Raw genomic sequence first — 26,954 nt, 5'->3', positions numbered from 1 at the left:
TTATGTGTTTCCACGGTAACAGACAACAAACAAACCCTGTCGCGTCACACTTCTGCCTGTCCTTTTCTTCCTGCTTACCTACCACAAGGTTAGGGTCAAATGGAAGAGAAAATATGACTGCAGGGCTAAGGTGCCCATTGGAGATGAGTCCTTGAGCAGCGAGGGGCAGTCCCCGTCACTCAAGATGTTCTCCCTCCCACTTGATTGACAGGGCTGGACATCTCACCCGGTCCTGTTATGCTAGGTCTACATGACGGCAAGTGTAGCGTGACTGACAAAAAGGGTACAACTATATGGCGACATGTGTCACGTGATATTTATGTCGCAGAAAAATCGCCCGATGTTTTTTGTAAAAACAGTCAATGGTGTCCCACTTTTGGCGCGTTGCAGTCGCAGCATATAACATGTGGTAGTGCGACACCATTGACTATCATTACAAAAAATGTTGCGTGACTTTTCTGCGAAAAGAAATCATGTGACAAATGTGGCTGTGTGGCCCTAGCCAAAAATCTCATTACAAGTAGCGGCGCAATGTGCTGCGTGTGCTGTATCTAGAGTATATACCGACAGAACTTGGCCTGATGCCGCAACTATGTCTAACCAGACGCACGCCTATGGCATAAATCAACTATAGAAACTATAAGGAAGCTGCCAGACCGCATGAAAATATAATGATATCATTTATTAAGCAGGATTCAAAGGACAATACAGAATAAAAGAAACAAAATAAATGTGCAGGGACAAGGCGACGTCGCCCGAGGAGAGCACACGGGCAACAATTCGCACTGCTCCACATGATAATAACAAGATAAGGTGTCAATAAGATAGATCATCAAGGCAGTGCCTCCTCCGGGATGGCGCCAACCCCGACGTGCATTTCGCGAACCCCCAGACGAAGCGGGGGGTGATCTATCTTATTGACACAATTGCACTTTATCTTGTTATTATCATGTGGAGCAGTGCGAATTGTTGCCCGTGTGCTCTCCTCTGGCGACGTCGCCTTGTCCCTGCACATTTATTTTGTTTCTTTTATTCTGTATTGTCCTTTGAATCCTGCTTAATAAATTGTCATTATATTTTCATGCGGTCTGGCAGTTTCTTTACAGGTTCTTTAGGTTGCGGGGCATGTACAGTCGCTGCTCCGGTAGCAGCAGAGACTCTGTTCTTAGGCTGTTACTCGCAGCAGCGCTGCAGGCGTGAGGTTGACTCAGACCGCGAGTGGAGTGGTGGAAGAGAGAGAAGGGGCGCGCAATAGAATAGTACGTTCAGGTATAATAACAAAGAGAGAGAGAAGCTCACCTTGTCGGGTTGTGCACAACTCTATTGCAGATCCAATTAGAATCCAATTCCACAGGACTGCAGCCGCAGGGAGTGTCTCTCCTGGAAAGAGAGTGTTAGTCCCGAAGAAAAGTTGCTGCAATGGCGCAAATTCGCTGATGGAAATGGACGTGGGACTTCAATATAGATTTTTTATTTTTTTTATTTAGAGAAAGCGCATGACCATGTAAACAACGCGTTTCGGGGACAAACAGTTCCCCTTCATCAGGTTAGGGAACTGTTTGTCCCCGAAACGCGTTGTTTACATGGTCATGCGCTTTCTCGAAATAAAAAATAAAAAAAAATCTATATTGAAGTCCCACGTCCATTTCCTTCAGCGAATTTGCGCCATTGCAGCAACTTTTCTTCGCAGGCGTGAGGTTGACAGGGTCTGGCGAGATGTCCTGTCAATCAAGTGGGAGGGGTAAGCCTCTTGAGCGGCAAGGACAGCCCCTCACTGGTCAAGAACTCTGTTTGATAAAGGAATCGATGTATCGCCCAGGGTTAGGACCTTCTTCCCATACACATTAGAATGCCGGCCAGCCCCGCTAAAGAAAGTGGGTTCAACCAACAATCATGCCATAATCTACTGAAAATTTGGATCAGTTTAGACTATAAAAAAAAAAAAAAAGTTTGATGCAAAAATGGACATACCCTTTAAGAACATCTCTGTATTCTAATCAGAATTACTCAACATGCTCCTGAGACGATTCTCACGGAACCTTTGGAATGTAGCAAAAAAAGTTACCGCTGGTGAGCTTAAAGGGATTTCTCACTGTAAGTCCCACTACAGGGACGCCACGCAATATCTGTGGCCGACCCTGGCAGCAAAGTAGTTCCCATTCAAGTCAGTGGCCTGTATGACAAATGATGCTCTTTGTAGCCACTGTCCTCTCCAGGTAATAGATAAAGGTCCTGAACAGAGGACATTCTGCCTAATAACTTGGCAGAATGTCCAGTAGGGTCTTTAAAAAACCGTGTCTTCATTTTCTTTTAATTTTTCACAGAATTTATAATCACTTGGTATCCGAATAAAAAAGAAAAAAGAAAGAGAAAAGACATAGGGGGGGGGGGGGGGGGCATTTATCTAAATAGTGTAAAGTAGAACTGGCTTAGTTGCCTATATCAACCATTCAGCTTCCTCTTTTAATTTTGCAAAGGAGCTGTCCAACATGAAAGGTGGAATCTTTGATTGGCTGCTATGAGCAACTAAGCCAGTTTTATGTTACACCAGTTTGATAAATGACCCCCATAGTGAATAGTACACAACATACATCAACCTGACAAAAGAATGGCAACTGACCAGTCCCAGTACGACCGTCAACGATCTATAAAAACTGGAGTAGAATTTAGTGATCTGAGCTGGTATTAGATACCACCTCAACTGCAGCAACTGCTCTAGGGGTTATCTACCCCTTTAATAGTGATGACCTAACCTCCGGAAAGGCCAACAATATGTGATCGGTGGAGGTTCGACACCCCACATCCTTGACGATCATCAGTTTCAGAGTAGCTTTGTGTAGTGGGCTGATCGGCTTGTTGCAGCATTGCTACCATTGAAGTGGAGGAGAGCAGCGTTGCACTTACAAGGTGTGTCCGTTGCACAGTGAACGGAGCTGAGTGGTTCCGGCACCGATGTCTGGCGCTGGAGCTGCTGCAGTACAGCTGATCGGCAGGGGTGCAGGGTGTTGGACCCCCAGCAATCATATATTGGCCACTAATAGTAAAGGAGTGGACAACCCCTTTAGCGTCTGTTTCATAGGGCCATAATTGCATTTTAGGTTCCCTATTAGGGCCGCAGCATTGTGGGAATCCTCTGTGATTCCACAGTACGTGGTCTAGGTGTTAGATGTGGCTCAGTTATGTGACAAAGGTAAAAGCGACAATAAATACTACAAAGCCAAATGAGCAGATGCTTCCACATTACAAGACGTCAGTCATAGGGGCAGAACACAATCCTCCGTAAAGTCAGAGGGATGCCAGGAGTTTAAAGGAGGCATTAAGAACAAATCCCCGGTGTAAGAACTGAAATCCGGTCCTTCCATTAAGGATCTGGCTCTATGCGAAAACTTCAAAGTGCTGGAATCTCTGCTATCGCGGGATATGTTATTATGTTTTATGGTACCTGCCTGTAAAAATCCCAAATCAGAGCCGAACCTTTAGCCTCCAGACAGAGGGGTTCAAACCTCAGGAAGCTCTGCCCAAGACGCAGGCTACTGCCTGAAGATGGAGGCTGATCGCACAAGAATGTTCACTTATGTAAAGGGGTTATCCCATAACATTATACAGGTGAAACTCCAAAAATTAGAATGTCGTGCAAAAGTCCATTTATTTCATTAATGCAGCTTAAAATTAGAATTTTGTGAAAAGGTTCAATATTCTAGGCTCAAAGTGTCTCACTCTAGTCAGCTAATTAATCCATACCCCCTGAGCAAAGGGGACCTCAAAATTGTGACTTTGGGGTTTCATAAGCTGTAAACCATAATCATCCAAATGATAACAAATAAAGGCTTGAAATATCTCTCTTTGCATGTAATGAGTCTCATATGTTAGTTTCACCTTTTAAGTTACATTACTGAAATAAATTAACTTTGCACGATATTAAAATTTTTAGAGTTTCACCTGTAAAATATGAAAATGATACAAACTTTGCCTAACAGAGCTAGAACCAGCCCTGTGCCTCGCATGGATCCAGAGATCTCCACATTCATTGCTGAAATTGCTCTTCTAGATTCCCTTCAGGCCGACAGCTCAGGTAGGAGGGGGTGTTCCTTTCTCAGGGGGTATGCCCTTTCTGCTGCAGCTCTCTCCCTATCACAGCTCAGGGGGTGTCTTCTTTGTGCTGCAGTTATCTCCCTATCACAGCTCGGAGAGCATGTCCTTTCTGCTGCTGCCGCCTACCTATGCCAATTCAGGGGGGCATGCCCATTCTGCTGCAGCTATATCCCCATCACAGCTCAGAAAGTGTGCCCTTCCTCTTGCAGCTCTCTCCCTATCACGCTCAGAGGGCATGTCCTTTCTGCTGCAGCTCTCTCCCTATCACGCTCAGAGGATATGTCCTTTCTGCTGCAGCTCTCTCCCTATCACGCTCAGAGGATATGTCCTTTCTGCTGCAGCTCTCTCCCTATAGCAGCTCAGGGGGGTGTCCTTTGTGCTGCAATTCTCTCCCTATCGCAGCTCAGGGGTGCACCCTTTCTTACAATTGCATCCAGTTTAGAGTGAAATGGATTGGAGATACAAATACATTTTTGAGCATGTTTACCCTCTAACTATGCCGAGCTGATGAGATGTTATGTAAAATCAGCCCCTCAATACATTAGCGGGCGAGGTAAACAGATGGATCTCGCCTTCTTGAGTCATGCAGAACTCATTTACTTCAGAGCTGAAACGAGTTGGCTGCCCGGGTGTGTTTGTCTTTTGTGGATAAACACGATTCCGTTCCTTTCTTTACATTTCCGTATAATCTTCATTTCTGTAAGTTTTATGTATTTAGTATTCTCAAACTCAAAGCACATTCCTTAAACCTGCCACATGGTGACAACAAGTAATGCCTACCGCACAGGGGGCGTTTCCACTGGCTAAGTGTGTGTGTGCGGGGGGCATCAATAACTGCTTTGGGATGGGATTTTATGATATAAAAAATACAATTTTAAGGAGCCCTGCCATATGCCCTATTGGGGTATATGAACATTATACAGGAGGGGGGGGGAGGTGAGGGCTCATGCACACGACTATGTACCTTGCGGTCCACAAATCACAGATCTGACAAAAAACGGATGACATCAGTGTGACGTCCGTATTGCATCCTTTTTTTTTTTTTTGCGGATCCACTATAACAATGCCTGTCCTTGTCTGAACGGACAAGAATAGGACACGTTCTTTTTTTTTTTGCGGATCGGATTTGCAGACACACGGAGGCATTTCAGGTTTTTTTGCGGCCGCATTGAAATTAATGGTTCTGCATACAGGCTGGAAAAAAAAAAACGTTGTTACTTTGCACATCACTAAACACCGAGGAGCCCCCCTTTCTGCATAGTCCTTTTTTGAGTAACACACTGTGCATGGACACTGCGCATACACGGCCACCACTCCAGTAACCGCTATGGGGCTTACGAAAACAGCCGAGTCAGCGCTCGGCTATTTTTACAACTCCTATAGATGTGAACATAGGGCGGCCGCGCATGCGCGGATGCTCTTCGTTCACTTTGGGGCCCCGTTCGGAAGAGGTAGGACCTGCATCTAATATTGATGACATATGCTAGCGATATGCCATCAATGTATGAGATAAGGCTACTTTCACACTAGCGGCAGGACGGATCTGACAGGCTGTTCACCATGTCGGATCCGTCCTGCCGCTATTTTGCCGTGCTGCCGGACCGCCGCTCCGTCCCCTTTGACTATAATGGGGACGGGGGCGAAGCTCTGGCGCAGCACGGCAGTTCGTGGTGGGAGGCCGCCGGACCAAAAAGTCAGACATTCAGTACTTTTAGTCCGGCGGCCTTTCGCCGTGCACTGCCGTGCTGCGCCGGAGCTCCGCCCCCGTCCTAATAATAGTCAATGGGGTCGGAACGGCGGTCTTGCGGCACGGCGAAATAGCGGCAGGACGGATCCAACAGGGTGAACAGCCTGTCAGATCTGTCCTGCCGCTAGTGTGAAAGTAGCCTAAGAGGACCCCTTTAGGCTACCGGATCTGGCACTAATACATTCCTATGGGGAAAAATGCCAGGCATTCAGGCAAGTCTTCAGTTTTTTTCGCCGGAGATAAAACCATAGCATGCTACGGTTTTATCTTTTGCCTGATCAGTCAAACAACTGAAATGAAGACATCCTGATCGGATTGCTCTCCATTCAGAATGCATGGGGATATGCCTGATCAGTTATTTTCCGGTATAGAGCCCCTGTGACGGAACTCAGTGCCAGAAAAGAAAACCGCTAGTGTGAAAGTACCCTTAATCTGGCTCATCTTTATACTGTCTAACGGAATTGAAAAATGGATCACACCCTGAGTTCCAGAATTCTGGCTTCAAAAAGTTGCTAAGTAGGGCTCTGTCACTTTTAGGGCTCTGTTACTTGAGCAAAACATTTTGCACGTTTACACCACTCCCTCCACTACTGAAATATGGGTGGGCACTGGGCATAGCTCGCTTTGTTAATTCGTTTTGCTCCAGATATATCAACTGCGGCTTTTTAAAGAGGCGCAAACTCACTCCAGTAAGGGGGTGGCGTACAAAAACCAGAGTCACGTTTCTAGACAAAAGTGTGATGTTTAGGGATGCACCAAATCTATCAAACAGCGTGCAATCATTCCATAAATTTGGTGCAAATTATTACAGCACAGATTCAAGAAAAACTGACTTTAAATACTTCCCCTTGTGATAAATCTCCAGAAGCGCGAGCCAAATTTTTATCCCCTTTTTGGCAAATCTTACCACCCACCCCACCCCCCTTTTCCAGGCAGGACATGCCCCTTTTGTCGGATGAGAATTCTGGTGCATTTTGGTTAGTAAATCTCCTTTACTGTATTAGATCTGAAAGGACACATGGTCCCCCAGAAGAAGCAGTGGCGAGACCCACATTGGTCACGCGGTCATCATTATATATTGGCTATGAACCCAAAAAGCTCATGTAATAGCTGAAGATGATAAATAAAGTCCCTGACATGGAGGTGGGTAGGGACATGATTTGGTATCTTTTAGCACGGTGTCAGCCTATCTGCTAGATACATAGTAATACTACTACTTATGCCTCTTGCACACGACCGTCTGTATTTTGCGGTCCCGAAAAAACAGATCCGCAAAAAATACGGATGACATCCGTGTGCATTCCGTATTTTGCGGAAGGGAACAGCTGGCCCTTCATAGAACAGTACTATCCATGTCCGTAATTTTTTTTGCAGAACGGAAATACGGAAACGGAATGCACACTGAGTACCTTCCGTTTTTTTGGCGGACCCATTGAAGTGAATGGTTCCGCATACGGTCCTGCAAAAAGAAAAAAACGCCATGGACATGGAAAGAAAATACATTCGTGTGCAAGAGGCCTTAGGCCTCTTGCACACGACCGTATGGCTTTTTCAGGATTTTGTGGTCCACAAAAAACGGATCCGGAAAAAATACCGATAACGCCTGTGTGCATTCCGTTTTTTGCAGAACGGAACAGCTGGCCCCTGATAGAACAGTACTATCCTTGTCCGTTATGCGGACAATAATAGGACATGTTCTATCTTTGAACGCAACGTAAAAACGGAAACGGAAGGCATACGGAGTACCTTCCGTTTTTTTGAGGATTCATTGAAATGAATAGTTCCATATACGGAACGCAAAAAACGGAACGGAAACAAAAAAAGTTTGTGTGCAAGAGGCCTTCGGATAAGCATTGACCTCAGATCCTTCAGTATTTTACTGGGACCAGATGAAGGTCAGTGATGGTTGAAAGCAAGGACTGAGACATCTTCATGCAGCTTTTAGGTTTTTAAGTAAATATCTAGTAAAGCAAATAGATAACTATAGCAGGTAAAAGGCCATTGTAAAGAACTTGTTAGGCTACGTCCACAGTAGCGTTGGGAATCCGGTAGCCTAATCTGACAGAGGATCAGACTTATGGAGCTCACAGTATCTGGCATTGTTGGACATGGCCATGTACCACCGGATCCCCATTGACTATAATGGTATCCGGTGGTGATTCAGCCGGTTTTTGGCATAAAAGCGGCCAGAAAAAAAAAACGCTGCATGCAACGGTTTTTGTCCGGCCAACAGCCTAATGCCATATGCTGGAACAGCCCATCGGATCAGGCATGCCAGTGATGTGAACAAAACCTAAGTAGCTCAGGGCATCGTGTCTTGTCAAAGGCTGCAAAATAATTAAGATTTAGTAAAAGGCCTCCATATGTGGTAGTGGAACATACAAAGCTGATGCAGCAGAGTTGAACTTGTTATTTACACATTAATCATTTACAAATGTTTATGACATAAGGGGGTGGTTTAGAAAACCCAATTACAAACCTGCACATTTGTGCTTTACATGGGAAACTCATTGACAGTGTAATACCTAATTGCTCCTGCGGGGGCACTGTAGCGAAATCGGACACTTGCTGCTTGGATCTTCTCCAATAATATCTGATCACCGGGTGGCCAGCAAAGGATACCCTTTAATAACTTACAAAAATGATTTGTCCAAGGTGGACAACCCCTTTTCAGATAACTTCTAGAAAACTATACACAACTGATTATTATATCCCAGGTATCAAAATGACAAATTCAAATTGATTACTGTATATTGTATATACTGTATACTACTCTGTACAGTCGTGGCCAAAAGTTTTGAGAATGACACAAAAATTAGTTTTCACAAAGTTTGCTGCTAAACTGCTTTTAGATCTTTGTTTCAGTTGTTTCTGTGATGTAGTGAAATATAATTACACGCACTTCATACGTTTCAAAGGCTTTTATCGACAATTACATGACATTTATGCAAAGAGTCAGTATTTGCAGTGTTGGCCCTTCTTTTTCAGGACCTCTGCAATTAGACTGGGCATGCTCTCAATCAACTTCTGGGCCAATTCCTGACTAATAGCAACCCATTCTTTCATAATCACTTCTTGGAGTTTGTCAGAATTAGTGGGTTTTTGTTTGTCCACCCGCCTCTTCAGGATTGACCACAAGTTCTCAATGGGATTAAGATCTGGGGAGTTTCCAGGCCATGGACTCAAAATGTCAACGTTTTGGTCCCCGAGCCACTTAGTTATCACTTTTGCCTTATGGCACGGTGCTCCATCGTGCTGGAAAATGCATTGTTCTTCACCAAACTGTTGTTGGATTGTTGGAAGAAGTTGCTGTTGGAGGGTGTTTTGGTACCATTCTTTATTCATGGCTGTGTTTTTGGGCAAAATTGTGAGTGAGCCCACTCCCTTGGATGAGAAGCAACCCCACACATGAATGGTCTCAGGATGCTTTACTGTTGGCATGACACAGGACTGATGGTAGCGCTCACCTTTTCTTCACCGGACAAGCCTTTTTCCAGATGCCCCACAACAATCGGAAAGAGGCTTCATCTGAGAATATGACTTTGCCCCAGTCCTCAGCAGTCCATTCACCATACTTTCTGCAGAAGATCAATCTGTCCCTGATGTTTTTTTTGGAGAGAAGTGGCTTCTTTGCTGCCCTTCTTGACACCAGGCCATCTTCCAAAAGTCTTCGCCTCACTGTGCGTGCAGATGCGCTCACACCTGCCTGCTGCCATTCCTGAGCAAGCTCTGCACTGGTGGCACTCCGATCCCGCAGCTGAATCCTCTTTAGGAGACGATCCTGGCGTTTGCTGGACTTTCTTGGACGCCCTGAAGCCTTCTTAACAAGAATTGAACCTCTTTCCTTGAAGTTCTTGATGATCCTACAAATTGTTGATTGAGGTGCAATCTTAGTAGCCACAATATCCTTGCCTGTGAAGCCATTTTTATGCAACGCAATGATGGCTGCACGCGTTTCTTTGCAGGTCACCATGGTTAACAATGGAAGAACAATGATTTCAAGCATCACCCTCCTTTTAACATGTCAAGTCTGCCATTTTAACCCAATCAGCCTGACATAATGATCTCCAGCCTTGTGCTCGTCAACATTCTCACCTGAGTTAACAAGACGATTACTGAAATGATCTCAGCAGGTCCTTTAATGACAGCAATGAAATGCAGTGGAAAGTTATTTTTGGGATTAAGTTAATTTTCATGGCAAAGAAGGACTATGCAATTCATCTGAAAACTCTTCATAACATTCTGGAGTATATGCAAATTGCTATTATAAAAACTTAAGCAGCAACTTTTCCAATTTCCAATATTTATGTAATTCTCAAAACTTTTGGCCACGACTGTATATCACGGGGCAGATGTACAGTACTAAGATAGGTTTACTTTGCGCCAGAATATTGTGCCTGCACCATTTTTAGTTTGCGCCAATTGTGCACAGCAAGTGTGCCCCACAAATTCTGGCGCAAAACGAGACACTTTCCATGTGCAATGACATTGATACGTCTCTCCCAATGTGCTTTTTTCAAGTGGTGTTCAATCAATATTAAAGGGGGTTATCTGGGTTGCTCCGCGATTCCATGTGGCGGCCACTCCCGGGACCACGTGCTGCACATTGGGCATGTGATCCTAGTAGTGCATGCATGAGTCTGCATCTCTCTCTAGCACTGCGGTGAGAGATTCAGACTCACGGTTTCTAACCCCAGGCTAGGATTCACGTGCCCAACATACGTCACGTGATCCCAGAAGTGGCCGCCACACGGGATCTCGGTGCAACTCAGATAACCCCTTTAAAGGGGTTGTCGCATGAAAACAACCCCTGTCCATATGCTTTGTTACTGCACACGGGCATCATATGAGCCAGAACGGACAGCGGTTCCCATTCTGGGGGACCCTATAGATGACCATTCACCTGAGTTTCCACCGTGTAATACATCTCAGATGTCTCAGGTACCTGGGGTCCCTAGATTTGCTATAGGGCACTGCAGGAGATGTATAACATAGCAGGAGCCCATTCCAGTTACATTAATGTATACACTGCTGCCATTATACCACATGGATGAAGAGTACGTGGCCGGTTCCTGCTTTCTGGATACACACAGGATGACTGCTATATAATGAACCTACATGGGAGAACAGATATGGAGATCATATGGCACAGAAGTGTATGGACTGGTAGAACAAGTTCCCTCCCAGACTGCTGACATAAATGAGGAAATGTCTGACAACCTCCTCACTTTTATCTACACCAAACAATATATGAAGGTGTTCTGAAAAGCTGAGGCTGGGATCTCCCACAGGAGGCTGAGGGTCACACTTATCAAAACTGGTGTAAACTAGAACTGGTTTAGTTGCCTATAGCAACCAATCAGATTCCACCTTTCATTTTTCAAAGGAGCGCTGAAAAATGAAAGGTGGAATCTAATTGGTTGCTATGGACAACTAAGCACGTTCTACTTTACATGAGTTTTGATAAATCCCCCCTAAGTGTCTGCAAACCTGAATATTGGGGCGGAGATTCATCAAAAGTGGTTCTAAGGAAAATTGTCTTAGTTGCCCCTAGCAACCAATCAGATTCCCCCTTTCATTTTCCAAAGAAGCTGTGAAAAATGAAAGGTGGAATCTGATTAAGGGCTTGTTCACACGACCGTGTGAAGCCCGTGCCCGTGCTGTGGACCGCATAGGGATCGTGGCCCCATTCACTTGAATGGGTCCGCGATCCCTCCGTTACGCAAAAGGATAGAGCAAGCTCTATCTTTTTGCGGTGCGGAAGCACAGAACGGAACCTCAGAAAGCACTCCGCAGTGTTCTGTTCCGTGGTTCCGTTCTGCACCGTTCCGCATCTACGGACCCATTGAAAACGGTCCGCAATATGGGTCCGCCCTAAGGCCTCTTTCACACAACCGTATGGCCTTTTCAGTATTTTGCGGTCCGTTTTACACGGATCTGTTTTTTTCCGTTCCTCTGTTCCGTTTTTCTGTATGGCATATACAGTATACAGTAATTACATAGAAAAAATTGTGCTGGGCATAACATTTTCAATGAATGGTTCCACAAAAATGGAATGGATACAGAAGACATACGGAGTACATTCCGTATGTGTTCCGTTTTTTTTGCGGACCCATTGACTTGAATGGAGCCACGGAACATAATTTGCGGGCAATAATAGGACATATTCTATCTTTCAACGGAACGTAAAAACGGAAATACGGAATGCATACAGAGTACATTCCGTTTTTTTTGCGGAACCATTGAAATGAATGGTTCCGTATACGGTCGTGTGAAAGAGGCCTAAGTGTCTATAAACCTTAACATTGGGGGAGATTCATCAAAAGTGGTTCTAAGGAAAACTGGCTTAGTTGCCCATAGCAACTAATCAGATTCCACCTTTTAATTTTTCAGAGCTCCTTTGGAAAATGAAAGGATAAATTATGATCGGTTGCTATGGGCAACTACACCAAATTTCCTTTACACCAGCTTTGATAACTCTCCTCCATAGACCCATCAAAGATCTCACCATCACCACATGGTCCATGAATGAACCAGTAACCCCAACACTGCAGGCAAATCATACTGGAAATCAATGTCTGGTCTGCCAGATACGTCACATCACATCATCTGCCATTACTCGGACTGCAATTTTAATCATAGATTTGACAAATTGGACGTTTCTATCATTTTGGAACCACTGATGCAAGGATTATTACACAGGAAGATAGTCCACGGAAGGGCTGACGCAGTGTCCATGACTGAATCATTTATAATACGGTTTCCAAAGTTTTATGGTATGAGAAAGGTGAGCAGGATAATACCATAGAGGTAGACTTGACAGCTTCTATGGGGCCCCTAGAGAGAGGGCCCAGCTATGGCTGGTACTGTCCACTTTGGTATTGGGTGAGGAGAACCTTAGTTGGACTCCCCTCTCAACCAAGGCAGATGGGTGAAAAAATGACCCAAGGGTATGGAGGTGGTAGAATCAACCGCTAAGCCTCCTGTCCTGGCTGGTAAAACCCTGGTACCATAATGGTGAGGAACATTTGGCGCCCATTTTTTTCTATGTACGCTAGAAACCCATCAATAAAAGCTCCGGTTTGGTGTAAGTTTCCACGTATAATTCCCTAATATGCAGTATTTGTATTGTTGCAACCATTCAATGTACAGGTTCGGCCACACAGGGCAGATTTTTTCAGCCACAGATTTTTCTATGATTCCGTGGCAAAATGTATGATTTGCCAAAGATATTTTGTCTAAGTTCGTGGAAATCTGCAAATTAATTCCACAGCATATCCGCAGTGTGTAAAATGTCATCCACTTTGCTAATACTGTAATACAATGCAGATTTCCTGTGCGCAATATGGGAGTGGTAGTGGCTCTGATGAGATGATGTGTCATGGTGGACTCCCTCAGGCCGTTGGTCCTGGCGATCAGTGCAGTGAAATGGTGGTATAAAGAATCAGGCCAGAAGTCACTTAGCAGTAGTTGTACACAGCGTCGGACTGGGATACTTGGGGCCCACCTTAGGGCTCCTGCACACAAACTTATGGTTTTTTCCGTGTATGCGAAACCATTCACTTCAATGGGGCTGCAAAAAAAACGGAAATGACTCCATGTGCATTCCGTGTCTGTATGTCCACATGTCCACAAAATTATAGAACATGTCTATTATTGTCGGCATTACAGACAAGCAGGGGTGTGTATAGAATTCATTGGGCCCCATAGCAGGAATCTGAATTGGGCCCCCATGGTCCTTTCCAAGCCCCGCTGACTACCCATCCCTGGTCCCTCCAACCTTCTACCCCAGCCCCTCCCCTCCCTCACCCATGAACTGTAGGTACATTGGCGCTACATTACACATTACTACTGTTTTTGCTTATGAAACAACATGTACAAAACGGGTGACATTAGTAGGTATAATGTACTATATAGCACTACCGTCCAAGCCCGCGTTCACATCACTGTTAGGCCCCTTTCACACGGGCGAGTATTCCGCGCGGATGCGATGTGTGAGTTGAACGCATTGCACCCGCACTGAATCCCGACCCATTCATTTCTATGGGGCTGTGCACATGAGCGGTGATTTTCACGCATCTCTTGTGCGTTGCGTGAAAATCGCAGCATGCTCTATTTTGTGCGTTTTTCACGTAACGCAGGCCCCATAGAAATGAATGGGGTTGCGTGAAAATCGCAAGCATCCGCAAGCAAGTGCGGATGCGGTGCGATTTTCACGCATGGTTGCTAGGAGACGATTGGGATGGAGACCCGATCATTATTATTTTCCCTTATAACATGGTTATAAGGGAAAATAATAGCATTCTGAATACAGAATGCATAGTAAAACAGCGCTGGAGGGGTTAAAAAAATAATAATAATAATTTAACTCACCTTAATCCACTTGATCGGCATCTCTTCTGACTTCTTTCTTTGCTGTGTGCAGCAACAGGACCTGTGGTGACGTCACTCCGGTCATCACATGATCCATCACATGATCTTTTACCATGGTGATGGATCATGTGATGGACCATGTGATGACCGGAGTGACGTCACCACAGGTCCTGTTGCTGCACACAGCAAAGAAAGAAGTCAGAAGAGATGCCGGCTCCGCGATCAAGTGGATTAAGGTGAGTTAAATTATTTTATTTATTTTTTTAACCCCTCCAGCGCTATTTTACTATGCATTCTGTATTCAGAATGCTATAATTTTCCCCATGTTATAAGGGAAAATAATACAATCTACAGAACACCGATCCCAAGCCCGAACTTCTGTGAAGAAGTTCGGGTTTGGGTACCAAACATGCGCGATTTTTCTCACGCGAGTGCAAAACGCATTACAATGTTTTGCACTCGCGCGGAAAAATCGCGCGTGTTCCCGCAACGCACCCGCACATTTTCCTGCAACGCCCGTGTGAAATTTAGCCTTAGTTTTCTGTTTTTCTGAAAAAAAAACAATAAAACAGAGCCTGTATTGTAAGCATCCGTTAGGCTTATTTATGCACATTTTGCATCCATTTTAGCCATTTCCATCTGAGATACGTTATTTTAGACGGTAAGAAAAAAATACTTTGTGCAGAACTTTTTTTTACATAAAGAAAACAGATATCAGATGGAAATGGCTAAAGAGGATGCAAAATGTGCGCATCAGACGCTTAAAATACTGAGCAAACTGAGCATAACAGACGGTTAAAATACAGGATCTGTGTTTTGTTTATTTATCTCTTCTTCTGACGGATCAGAAGAACGGAAAAACGGAGCAGTGATGTGAACCCGGCCTAAGGCTTCATTCATATCTCAGGTGACTGCATCTGACAGAGAACATCCTGCCAGAGGTCACTGGATCCAACATTGCTAGATTCTGCCCTTCACCAGGGATGCCCAACCAGCACCCTCCAGCTGTTGCAAAACTACAACTCCCAGCATGCCTGGACAACCTAAAGCTTTCCTGCCATAGACTATGGCAGACTACCAGCAGGGTTTCGGCTTGACAAAAACAGTTCTACTGGTGAAGGGCAGAAACCAGCAGTGGTGGATTAGTGAACTCTACCACAGGGATCAGCAACCTCCGGCACTCCAGTTGTTGTGAAACTACAACTCCCAGCATGTTCCACTCACTTCTATGGGAGTTCTGAGAACAGCCAAGCAAGTGTGCATGCTGGGAGTTGCAGTTTCACCACACCTTGCGTGCCGAAGGTTGCTGACCCCTGCTCTACCAGATACCAAAGATGTGAACGAAGACTAATACGGCATCAAAGTGCAGCGATCAGGTGGCTTTATTTTGTCCGGGTTCAGAGCTGAACCCCAGACATATCCCTTCTTTCCCCACTCAGCCCCTGTGACATGAGCATCGGAGTATTTCCCTTGCCCTGCGCTGAATCTGGAGAATTTTTCTGGATGTCACCGGATCTGCAGAAAAAGCCCTTTCCCTGCGCAATTCAGCGTATGGCAAGGGAGAGCATTGGGGCATGAAATGTCAGAGGGGCTGAGTGGGGGAAGAAGGGAATATGACAACGTTAACAGTCACAGTCATAACTAGTATTGAGTTTAGTTGTATTTTCAAGTTTGGCTTACAAGGTTCAGGTTACCTAAGAATTCCGTTATGGATTCTGCTACCACGGACCATAAGAGAATTCTATGACGGCATAGCATGGTCAACATAGTCTTCTATTATGACGGAAAGCCTCTTATAGGCTTCCGTGGTTCATGCCGTCATAGAATTCCGTTGTGGTCCGTGGTACCGTAATCTATAACGGGATTCTTAGAAAACCCAAACCTTGTAGGCTGAACTTCAAACACAAGTTTGCTCAACACTACTCATAACGCATTAACTAAATGTGAAAACTCATCAAGTGTGTATTAGCTCTGCTATATCTGTGTGTATGTGTGTATATATATATATACACACAGACAGACACACACACATCATATATACTGTACATATAGTACAAACACATATATACATTAGACAATTACACACACACATATCACATACATATGTACAGAATACAGTACACTACATATGAACATATATGTAAACACACACATATTACACTGGCACACACTTACCTTCTGAGCAGGGAGGACATCTTCTCCTCAGCAGGCAGTGCAGCAGGCTCTCTTCCCCCCTTCCTCTGTCCCGACTGCTGCACATGGATTACATAACAGCAGAGGAGGACTCTGTGCCAGGACAGGGAAGAGGAGCAGAGTGGAGGAGGGGAGCACTGGGGAGGCTTCTGATGGCAGCAGCACATCCTGCTGTAGCTTCTGAAAAACGGACCTCTCCTCAGCAGTGCAGCCCCTGAGGACATGTGCAGGCTGCTGCTAGAGGCATCTCCTCATGGTACGATCTGGGGGGAGGGGGGGAGCCAGAGCACAGCCTGCTGAGGGGAGCTGGAAGGCAGAGGCAGAGGCCCTGGCAAGTACTCTAGACCAGAGCTGTTGTACTAATAGTAATAGGGTGGCGAGGCATTTCCTTCACAGCCGGGCCCCCTAGCAGCTGCATGGTCTGTCTCTAGAGGTAAGCCACTGCAGACAAGGAAAGGACTGTTCTATTAGGGGCCGGCCGTTCTCTTCCGCATAATGTGGAATGCACACACCCGGTATCCATGTTTTGCGGATCCGCAATTTGATGACTGCAAAACATCCAACAGTCGTGTTCATGAGCCCTTGCAGTGATAAAATGCACAAACATACATGTGGCAGAATTTAGGCTACTTTCACACTTGCAGTAACAGGGTCCGGCAGGTTGTTCTGGCGGGGGAACAGCCTGCTGGATCCGTGCTAACGCTAGTCTACCGTGCCACGCTAGCCCACCCAACGCTGAACACCTGAGAAACAGCAAGAATTCTGGCTCTCAAAGACCTGTTACTGTTCCTTTAAAAAGTCCACCTTTACTCCACTCATTCATCTAATTTAGTAGCACCTGAGCACTTTAAAGACACCTGTCCACCCCACAGTCAGTCAGACTCCAACTACTACCATGGGCAAGACCAAAGAACTGTCAAAAGACACCAGAGTCAAAACTGTGGACCTCCACAATGCTGGAAAGGGCTACGGGGCAATTGCCAAGCAGCTTGGTGAAAATAGATCAACTGTTGGAGCAGTTGTTAGAAAATGGAAGAGGCTAAAGAGGACTGTCAGTCTCCCTCGGACTGGGGCTCCATGCAAGATCTCACCTCGTGGGGTATCACTGATGATAAAAAAGGTGAGGAATCAGCCCAGAACTACAAGGGAGGAGCTGGTTAATGACATGAAGAGAGCTAGGACCACAGTTTCAAAGGTCACTGTCGGTAGGACACTACGCCGTCATGGTTTCAAATCATGCATTGCACGGAAGGTTCCCCTGCTCAAGTCATCACATGTCCAGGCCCGTCTGAAGTTTGCCAATGACCATCTGGATGATCCAGAGGAGGCATGGGAGAAAGTCATGTGGTCAGATGAGACCAAAGTAGAACTTTTTGGTCTAAACTTCACTCGTCGTGTTTGGAGGAAAAATAAGGATGAGTTGCATCCCAAGAACACCATCCCTACTGTAAAGCATGGGGGTGGTAACATCATGCTTTGGGGGTGCTTTTCCTGGGGGACAGGACGACTGCACTGTATTAAGGAGAGGATGAATGGGGCCATTTATTGTGAGATTTTGAGCAACAACCTCCTTCCCTCAGTCAGAGCATTGAAGATGGGTCGTGGCTGGGTCTTCCAACATGACAACGACCCGAAGCACACAGCCAGGATAACCAAGGAGTGGCTCCGTAAGAAGCATATCAAGGTTCTGGAGTGGCCTAGCCAGTCTCCAGACCTAAATCCAATAGAACATCTTTGGAGGGAGCTGAAACTCCATGTTGCTCAGCGACAGCCCGGAAACCTGACAGATCTAGAGGAGATCTGTGTGGAGGAGTGGGACAAAATCCCTGCTGCAGTGTGTGCAAACCTGGTCAAGAACTACAGGAAACGTTTGATCTGTGTAATTGCAAACAAAGGATTCTGTACCAAATATTAACACTGATTTTCTCAGGTGTTCAAATACTTATGTTCAGCAGTGCAAGACAAATTCTTGAAAAATCATACAATGAGATTTCCTTTTTTTTATTTTTTTATTCTGTCACTCAGAATGGGAATGCACCTACAATGTAAATTTCAGAACCCTCCATGATTTCGAAGTGGGAAAAGTTGCAAAATCGCAGGGTGTTCAAATACTTCTGTTCCTCACTGTGTATAGCACACACCAATACATGTATGCCTAACCCTGTTAAGTGTAGCACAGTAAAGGGGTTGTCTCACTTCAAATAGCATCTATCATGTAGAGAAAATTAATACAAGGCACTTACTAATGTATTGTGATTGTCCATATTGGTTCTTTTCTATCACATTACACATGGCACGTATCCATGGTTTTGACCACTCTGCAATCCAGCAGCGGTGGCCGTGCTTGCACACTATAGGTAAAGGTGTTGGCCTATACGCACTTCCAGCCTTTCCCTATAGTGTGTAAGCACGGCCACCACAGCTGGATTACACGGTGGTAATAACCACGGATATGTGCTGTGTATAATGTGGAGTATCACGATACAATAGTGAATGCCTTGTATTAACTGCATGATAAATGCCATTTACTGAAGTGAGACAAACCCTTTAACCCTTTATGCATAAATGTCTGGCATGAAATTTGCCAAATTGTAACCTCCTCAGATTGCACATAATCTACAGTATATTTAAAAGGGTTGTCCTACCATAATGACCTATCGCCTATCTACAGGATAGGTGATAAATATCAGATTGCTGGGGTCTGACTGCTGGAACACCCAATGATCATGGAAAAAGGGGCCTGAGACATTACATTACCGCCAATCTATGTACACAAGAGTCTTAAGACCACGTTCCCTTGATCTTGGGGGTCCCAGCAGTCAGACCCCCATCAATCAGACACTTATCACCTGTCGTGTCCTATCTGTTTCACCTTTTCACATTCCCTATCTTTAAGGCCCCTTTCACACGGGCGAGTATTCCGCGCGGATGCGATGCGTGAGTTGAACGCATTGCACCCGCACTGAATACCGACCCATTCATTTCTATGGGGCTGTTCACATGAGCAGTGATTTTAACGCATCACTTGTGCGTTGCGTGAAAATCGCAGCATGCTCTATATTCTGCGTTTTTCACGCAACGCAGGCCCCATAGAAGTGAATGGGGCTGAGTGAAAATCGCAAGCATCCGCAAGCAAGTGCGGATGAAGTGCGATTTTCACGCACGATTGCTAGGAGACGATCCGGATGGGGACCCGATCATTATTATTTTCCCTTATAACATGGTTATAAGTGAAAATAATAGCATTCTGAATACAGAATGCATAGTAAACTAGCGCTGGAGGGGTTAAAAAAAAATAAAAAAAAATTTAACTCACCTTAGTCCACTTGATTGCGTAGCCGGCATCTCCTTCTGTCTCCTTTGCTGAACAGGACCTGTGGTGAGCATTAATTACAGGTAAAGGACCTGTGGTGACGTCACTCCGGTCATCACATGATCCATCACCATGGTAAAAGATCATGTGACGTACCATGTGATGACCGGAGTGACGTCACCAAAGGTCCTTTACCTGTAATTAATGCTCACCACAGGTCCTGTTCAGCAAAGGAGACAGAAGGAGATGCCGGCTACGCAATCAAGTGGACTAAGGTGAGTTAAATTTTTTTAATTTTTTTTTAACCCCTCCAGCGCTAGTTTACTATGCATTCTGTATTCAGAATGCTATTATTTTCCCTTATAACTATGTTATAAGGGGAAATAATACAATCTACAGAACACCGATCCCAAGCCCGAACTTCTGTGAAGAAGTTCGGGTACCAAACATGCGCAATTTTTCTCACGCAAGTGCAAAACGCATTACAATGTTTTGCACTCGCGCGGAAAAATCGCGGGTGTTCCCGCAACGCACCCGCACATTTTCCAGCAACGCCCGTGTGAACCCAGCCTAAAGGTTCAAATCTGGCCCAAAATATGTGTCAAACTAAAATAGAAATGATGAAAAAGCAGAAGAAAAAGCGTCAATCACCGAAAGTTCACAAATCGCAGCTTTATTGTCGGCTAAAACACAGCGGATGCGGGTCACAGATGCAGCAATGTAAGGCAAAATAGAAATGCTCGCCTGTTAAAGGGCCTGTGTCCACTTTTCTAGTTATCCTCTATCCACAGGATCGGGAATAACTAAGTGATCTGTGGGGGTCTGAACGCTGGAGCCCCCACTGATCCCCCTTCTTGACTGAGTGGCATATGCCTCTCCATCCATTGTCTATGGGGTCACCGGAGATGGCAGAGTACAGCGCTGGCTATTTCCTGTGGTCCCAAAGAGAATAAATGGAGCAGCAGGACATGTGTGGCCTGCCACACCATCAAAACGGAGGAACAGTGGGGGGTTGCAGAATCGGACCCCACTAATCATATAGTTATGCCCCTATGGTGTGGAAAGGATAACTTGAAAACTTGCACAACCCCTTTAAAACCTCCACCAGTATCTCTATACATGGCAGCAGTGAGCAAAGGGCACAAACGGAGGGTCATAACTAAAACAAAAGCATTAGGGTCACCTGAGGCAGGGTAGTAGTGTGGATCCTGGAGCAGGGTTAACTGGAGAGGAGGCAATATTAGCGGTGCATTTAGAGTGGGGGCACTTATGGGGGTGCACCTAAAGCAGAGGCATTAGGGTCACCTGAGGCAGGGTAATAGTGGGGATCCTGGAGCAGAGTTATTAGAGGGGCAACTGGAGAAGAGGCAATATTAGGGGTGCATTTAGAGTGGAGGCATTAGGGGGCATCTGGAGCTGTGGTACTAATGGGGGTGCACCTAAAGCAGAGGCATTGGGGGGGGGGGGACCTAGGGCAGAGTCCCCCCCAATGCCACTCTGAACTCTGCAGAGAGCAGCACACATTCACAGATCTGAGTCTGCTATTAAAAAAAAACAATTTCCCCCTTACAGTCTCCTACAGCTCACTACTGTCACACACCTGAGAAATCAGCCCAGCACCGCAGAGGAGTCCTTCTCTCCAGCAGCCACAGTTTTCTGACAGCAGGGAGGGCAGGAGGATGGCCAGACATGTTCTCTCCTGAGTCCTCCTTCACTGCCAGCAGCCCAGGAGGTTTAGAAGATACCGTGGGGCATCCTGTACATCGCTGTGCGATACTGCCACCTAGTGGCGACAATAATTATCTCTCCTGAGAAAAGAGAAATAATTACTCCTCCATCTTATCTCCGGGCGCAGGAGACTGGCCCACCGAGGAATCCCCCCGCCTTCCTGGTGGGCCAGTCCGAGCCTGGTTGTACACAATGCAATTTCTCTCTCCAGATGATGAGGTATGGTGACTGGCAAAGTAGCTGATAATTGCACCTCTGAAGTGCTATCTTTCTGATCTCCTCTGACCTGCTGGCACTTGTGGCTGTAGATATCCACTATTTAATGCAGGCTTTCAGTTGGTCTTGCCAGGATGCAATGTGGGTAATGGGTGTCTCAGCCGTAGTCCCTCACCTGCAGCAGGGTCTGGATAACTGTGGATGCTGGTCACTCTGCTGACTGTAACACTGTAGCGGTGAAGATATCTGTAGTTGTGCTTTCTTGCAGTCTCTCTGGAATAGTAATCTCACAGATCAGCTAGATCTAATGCTAGTCCCTAAGACCCTTGGGACAGGAGCTATTGGATGCGCTTCCTCACTCCTCACACAGTCCTAGCTAGAACACCCTCTGCTGGCAGGAAATAGGACAAGCCCACCCCTACCGGGACGGGAGGAATAGGGTGGTTAGTCTCATTCCTAATGCCAACCATACCTCACCTGCTGGGGTGCAGGGTATAGATGAGGATGGGTTACTGCAGACACCCCTACAAGTAGGAACCATTTCCATAAAAAGGGTTGATAGACAAGTGATGTTAAAAGCTACCATTGGGTTTTTTTTGTATCAGGATGATTTATTTTTTTATTATTTTTTCCATCCGCATCAAAAAATAAACTGAAAAATACCTACCCAGCATTTCCTAGCAGCTATCCGTGAAAAAAAAAAACCACCACACATGGGTGGCAGCCCTGTGTCGCTGTTTTTATTTCACAGACCCATTGACTTGAAGGGCGAGACTTGCGTAAAAAACGGACCGGAATAGAGCAAGCAGGGATTTTTATCTGAAAGGACCAATGGTCCATGAAAACAGGTGAAATGGCGCATTGACTATAACGTGTCGTTGTTCTGCTACGCTCGGACGGCACACGTATGCGAAAATCGCTTGTCTGAAGGTGCCCACTGGAGTCATTACAAGCATGGACGGGGGCTCTTACCGGCTACAAGCGAGGGCGGTCCTGACGATTTATTGCATGCTTGTAAGGGTATGTTCACATGCAGTTCTTTCCATGTGGATTTTGGTACAAAAACCCGGCCGAAAACGCTTGCGAATCATCCTCATTGAATTAAGTCGGGGAAACGCTTGTTAATACATAAGGCTCGTTTTTTCCGCTTACAGTTTTAAAAACCATGCCGAGGGGGGGGAAAGGGGGCGGACATTTTTTTAGGCAAATTCTGCACGGAATCTGCGTACGGAATAATTAAAGCAGGATTTAAAACCCCATCGGAATAATAACCATATCCTAAAAAAACATCAGGCGTCCTGAAACGGATTCCACAACTCAGCGCGCACATACCCTAAAGGGAGCGATCCCGAGACCGGAGAACGGCTCAGAATACAATTCCATCATCTCATACATCGGTGGCATATCAGTAGGCTATGCCACCAATGTCAGATAGGTGAGGGACCTGCTCCTGTCGCCCGAATCAGCCACCCAAAGTGAATTAGAGAGCACCGCACATGCCTTATAGAGCAGGAGGAGCAGAGCAGATTAATATATAGGTTCATGGGAAAAGATTCAGTAATTTATACATTTAGGGGGGAATTTATCAAACTGGTGTAAAGTAGAACTGGCTTAGTTGCCCATCCCAACCAATCAGATTCCACCTTACATTTTTCACAGCTCCTTTGGAAAATAAAAGGTGGAATCTGATTGGTTGCTATGGGCAACTAAGCCAGTTCTACTTTACACCAGTTTAATAAGTCTCCCACTTTAAATTTCCTGCTTATTCTGGGCTTTGACATCATGGAGGCGGTCCTATCATTGATTGACAGCTCTCTCTGTATACACAGCTATATAGGGAAGGCTGTCAATCACCGATAGGACCGCCTCCTGGACTTCAAAGCCCAGAATGAGCAGGAATATAAATGAATGAAATAGAAGTTTTACTGAATCTTTTCCCATAAAGCTATATATCAATCTGCTCAGCTCCTCCTGCTCTATAACCTGCAGCTCAGACACCGTGTTCATAGTGACAGGTTCCCTTTAAGATACACTGAACAATCTTGACCACCTCAGTTTTTATGGAATTTCTAGAATCTCCACCCGCGCAGGTAAAGTCTATGCTTGTTTCAATAAATGACCCATAATCCAGAAGCTTTGAGAATTGGTCATTAAAGCCGGATTAAATGTATTTCCAGGTATAAAAAGGTAGATTATATGTTAGTCATCTAATACTAATGGCAGTATAAGAACCATCACAATGCGTCATGGACGAGAAGGAGAATAAAGAACTGTCTGCAGTATACGGTGTACGGTGTATACTGGGAGATCTTCTCATGGGCACTAATCTCTGGTCGCTTAGGAGTTAACGGTGTCACCCAGCCACACAGCATGCCGCCATACGGTGTCACCCTCCGTCTACTGACAGCTTCCCTTTTCCAATTGCATAAGTCAGAGATAATAGAGGAAATGCATTTGCTAAGTAAGCACTAATACAAAATACTATATATCGTCTTATATATATATAGTGTCCGGACCCTATGTGTACAGAGGCGGCAGAGGAGGTCCTGAAAACAGCACTGATGCATCTATATCTATTATATCTATTTATCTATATCCGTCTATCTGTATCTATCTAATCTCCTATCTATATCTATTATATCTATCTATCCATCTCATATCTATATCTCTATCTAAATCCAGAAAATGGACGGCTCTCCAGTCAGATGAAAAAATAGTGATCCCTTTATTCAACCATCCGGTGCAACGTTTCGGCTCTGGAAAAGCTTGAAAAAGGCTCATTCCAGAGCCGAAACGTTGCACCGGATGGTTGAATAAAGGGATCACTATTTTTTCATCTGACTGGAGAGCCGTCCATTTTCTGGATTTATTTGTGGGGTAAGAAGTCGATTCCCTAGGAACGTGCACCCAACTTTTTCTGGTCATAGCCAGTGCCGCCATTTTTCTACTATATATATCCTATCTATATCTCCTATCTATCTATATCTCTCTATCTATATCTCCTATCTATCTATATCTCTCTATCTATCTGTCTGTCTATCTCTCTATATCTATCTATCTCCTATCTATATCTCTCTATCTATCTCATATCTATCTTTCTTTCTACCTACCTGTCTATAATAGCGCCATCGTTTATCGTGTGTATATTTCCCATAGATCCTGTACAGAGCTCCTGGTAAACCTACTGAGATATCACAGGGCATAAAGGAAACATTTAAATGACAAATTCAGCTCCACTACATCTGCCAACACATGACGTGTGCTTGTGATAAATAGGAGTTGGTCGGATGAAGCAGTGTGGATCCCTTTGATGTAATTTAAGATTAAATGTATGGCACAGCACACAGACAATCCAGCCTCCAAGAGTTAAATGACACACTGCGCTCTGCTACATCTATAAATACACGCAGACGAGTCCCCGCAGGACTCAGGTATTGACTATGTGACAGGCGACATGACTGGCAGCCGACTGTCACCGACCTGATCGGCGAGCTGTTCACTGATCTGCCTCCCCCCAGCTGTAATGCAACTACAACTCCCAGCATACCCAAAGAGAGAGCGGCGACCCCCGGGCAGGTTGTAATAGTCCAGGTGAATGGCCAACGCTGGAATGAATTACCTTGCGATTTTCGTGGCCCCCGGATATTTTGGGCTCCCCGGTCAAGGACGACGATCGGGGCTGCTGTCCACCATTGTCCTGTTGAGGTGACATCGCTTCCATTAAGAGATTTCCGAATAATCCCACAATTGGTCACTCATGCCCGGCAGCTTGGCAGGAGAGGATGGCGAGCGCCCAGCTTCATTCACTCTGGGAGTGATGGGGTTAAAAAAAAAAAAAAAGCCAAGTCTTACGGCTTCAGCGGAACCTTCTTTTTAACTCTTCCCTCTCCAGCAGCAGGCGGGCGAGCAGCGGGCAGGTCGGCATTGCTGGCTGCTCTGAGCTGCGGCAGGAGGAGCGCCCGTCCTAGTGCTGCTGAGCCACGCCCCTGACTCCTCCCCTCCTGACGCGGCCGGACTCGTGTGCGCTCCACTAATCCGTCCCCACTCCGGGCTGCGGGCCACATGCGGCGGCGGCGATGGCTCTTTGTCTCCGGGCTCTGCATGTGGTGCGATGGCCGTACGGATAGTCATGAGGATGCTGGGGGTAGTAGTGCTTTTTTGGTCCTAATTTGCGTTATCCCATGACAAGTAGGACTCTGCAATGAATAGAGCATTATTACAATCATGTACATGCAATATATTGTAAGGTTTTTAATGCACATGACATTTACCAAACACCACAGCAGTACCAAATACCATAGTGCCGCACACAATATCTCCCCAACACCCCCATGAAGTACAAACTATCCAGGAATTTTTTTCCCTTACCATATCTCCCCCACTGGCAGCAATATTGTCTCCTGACAACCCCTCCCCCACTAACAGCAGTATTGTCCCCTAACTACCCCTCCCGAATGGCAGCAGTAATATCCCCTGACAACCTCTCCCCCACTTGCAGAAGTATTGTCTCTTGACAACCCCTCCCCCACTGGCAACCCGTGGAAGTTCGGGTTCGGCCGAACTTCAGGTCAAAGTTCAGGTTCGGGATCCGAACTTGACCCCGAACCCGGACCCCATTAAAGTCAATGGGGACCCAAACTTCACTTCATTATTTTCCGTTATAACATGGTTATAACTGAAAATAATAGCATTCTTAATACAGAATGCAAAAGAATATTGCCATTGAGGGGTTAAAAAAAACCTCACCTCATCCACTTGATCGCGCAGCCGGTATCCTCTTTCTTCAGGACCACACGGTACGTCATCACAGGTCCTGCAAAAAGAAGAGGATACCGGCTGCGCGATCAAGTGGATGAGGTGAGTTTTTTAAAATTATTTTTAACCCCTCAATGGCCATTTTATTTAGCATTCTGTTATAATAGAAAATCATAAAATCACCAGAACACCGAACTTCAGCGAAAAAGTCCGGGTACCCGAACTCGCAAAGTACAGTACGAACCCGAACTTTGCAGTTCAGGTTCCCTCAACCCTACTGACAACCCATCCCCCATCAGCATTGAAAAATAAAAATGCAAAGCCCCTCAAAAAGGTCAATAAAAATATGTTTATCACTGTTTTTTGTGGTTGAAAAGGCCTTGTTGTAGCAATTTTTAACACATCTTTGGCATTTTTCAAGTCCTTTAAAAACTACATGCGATAAAAATACCAGAAAATACTAAAGTTACGAAAAGCACCAAACATGCAATGCAAACATACCAAGAAAAAATGTCATAAAAAGCATCAAAAATGCAT

At 45.4% G+C, this 26,954-nt stretch overlaps 1 protein-coding gene across 1 annotated transcript in view; it reads right to left on the bottom strand.

The window, feature by feature from the left end:
- The window catches only part of ARHGAP20 (Rho GTPase activating protein 20), a 127,608-nt gene extending 101,946 nt beyond the window's left edge, over positions 1–25,662 (bottom strand). Inside the window, exon 1 of the mRNA XM_040426247.1 lies at positions 25,282–25,662. Within this exon, the coding sequence (XP_040282181.1) occupies positions 25,282–25,383 (102 nt within the window). The 5' untranslated portion in view covers positions 25,384–25,662. The remainder of the gene's footprint in view (positions 1–25,281) is intronic.
- Between the last annotated feature and the right edge of the window lie 1,292 nt (positions 25,663–26,954).

This window comes from Bufo bufo, chromosome 3 (genome assembly GCF_905171765.1).
Source record: "Bufo bufo chromosome 3, aBufBuf1.1, whole genome shotgun sequence".
NCBI classification, from domain to species: Eukaryota; Metazoa; Chordata; class Amphibia; order Anura; family Bufonidae; genus Bufo; species Bufo bufo.
The sequence above is the reverse complement of the archived record's forward strand: the minus strand, read 5'-3'. Positions and strand labels throughout refer to the sequence as shown.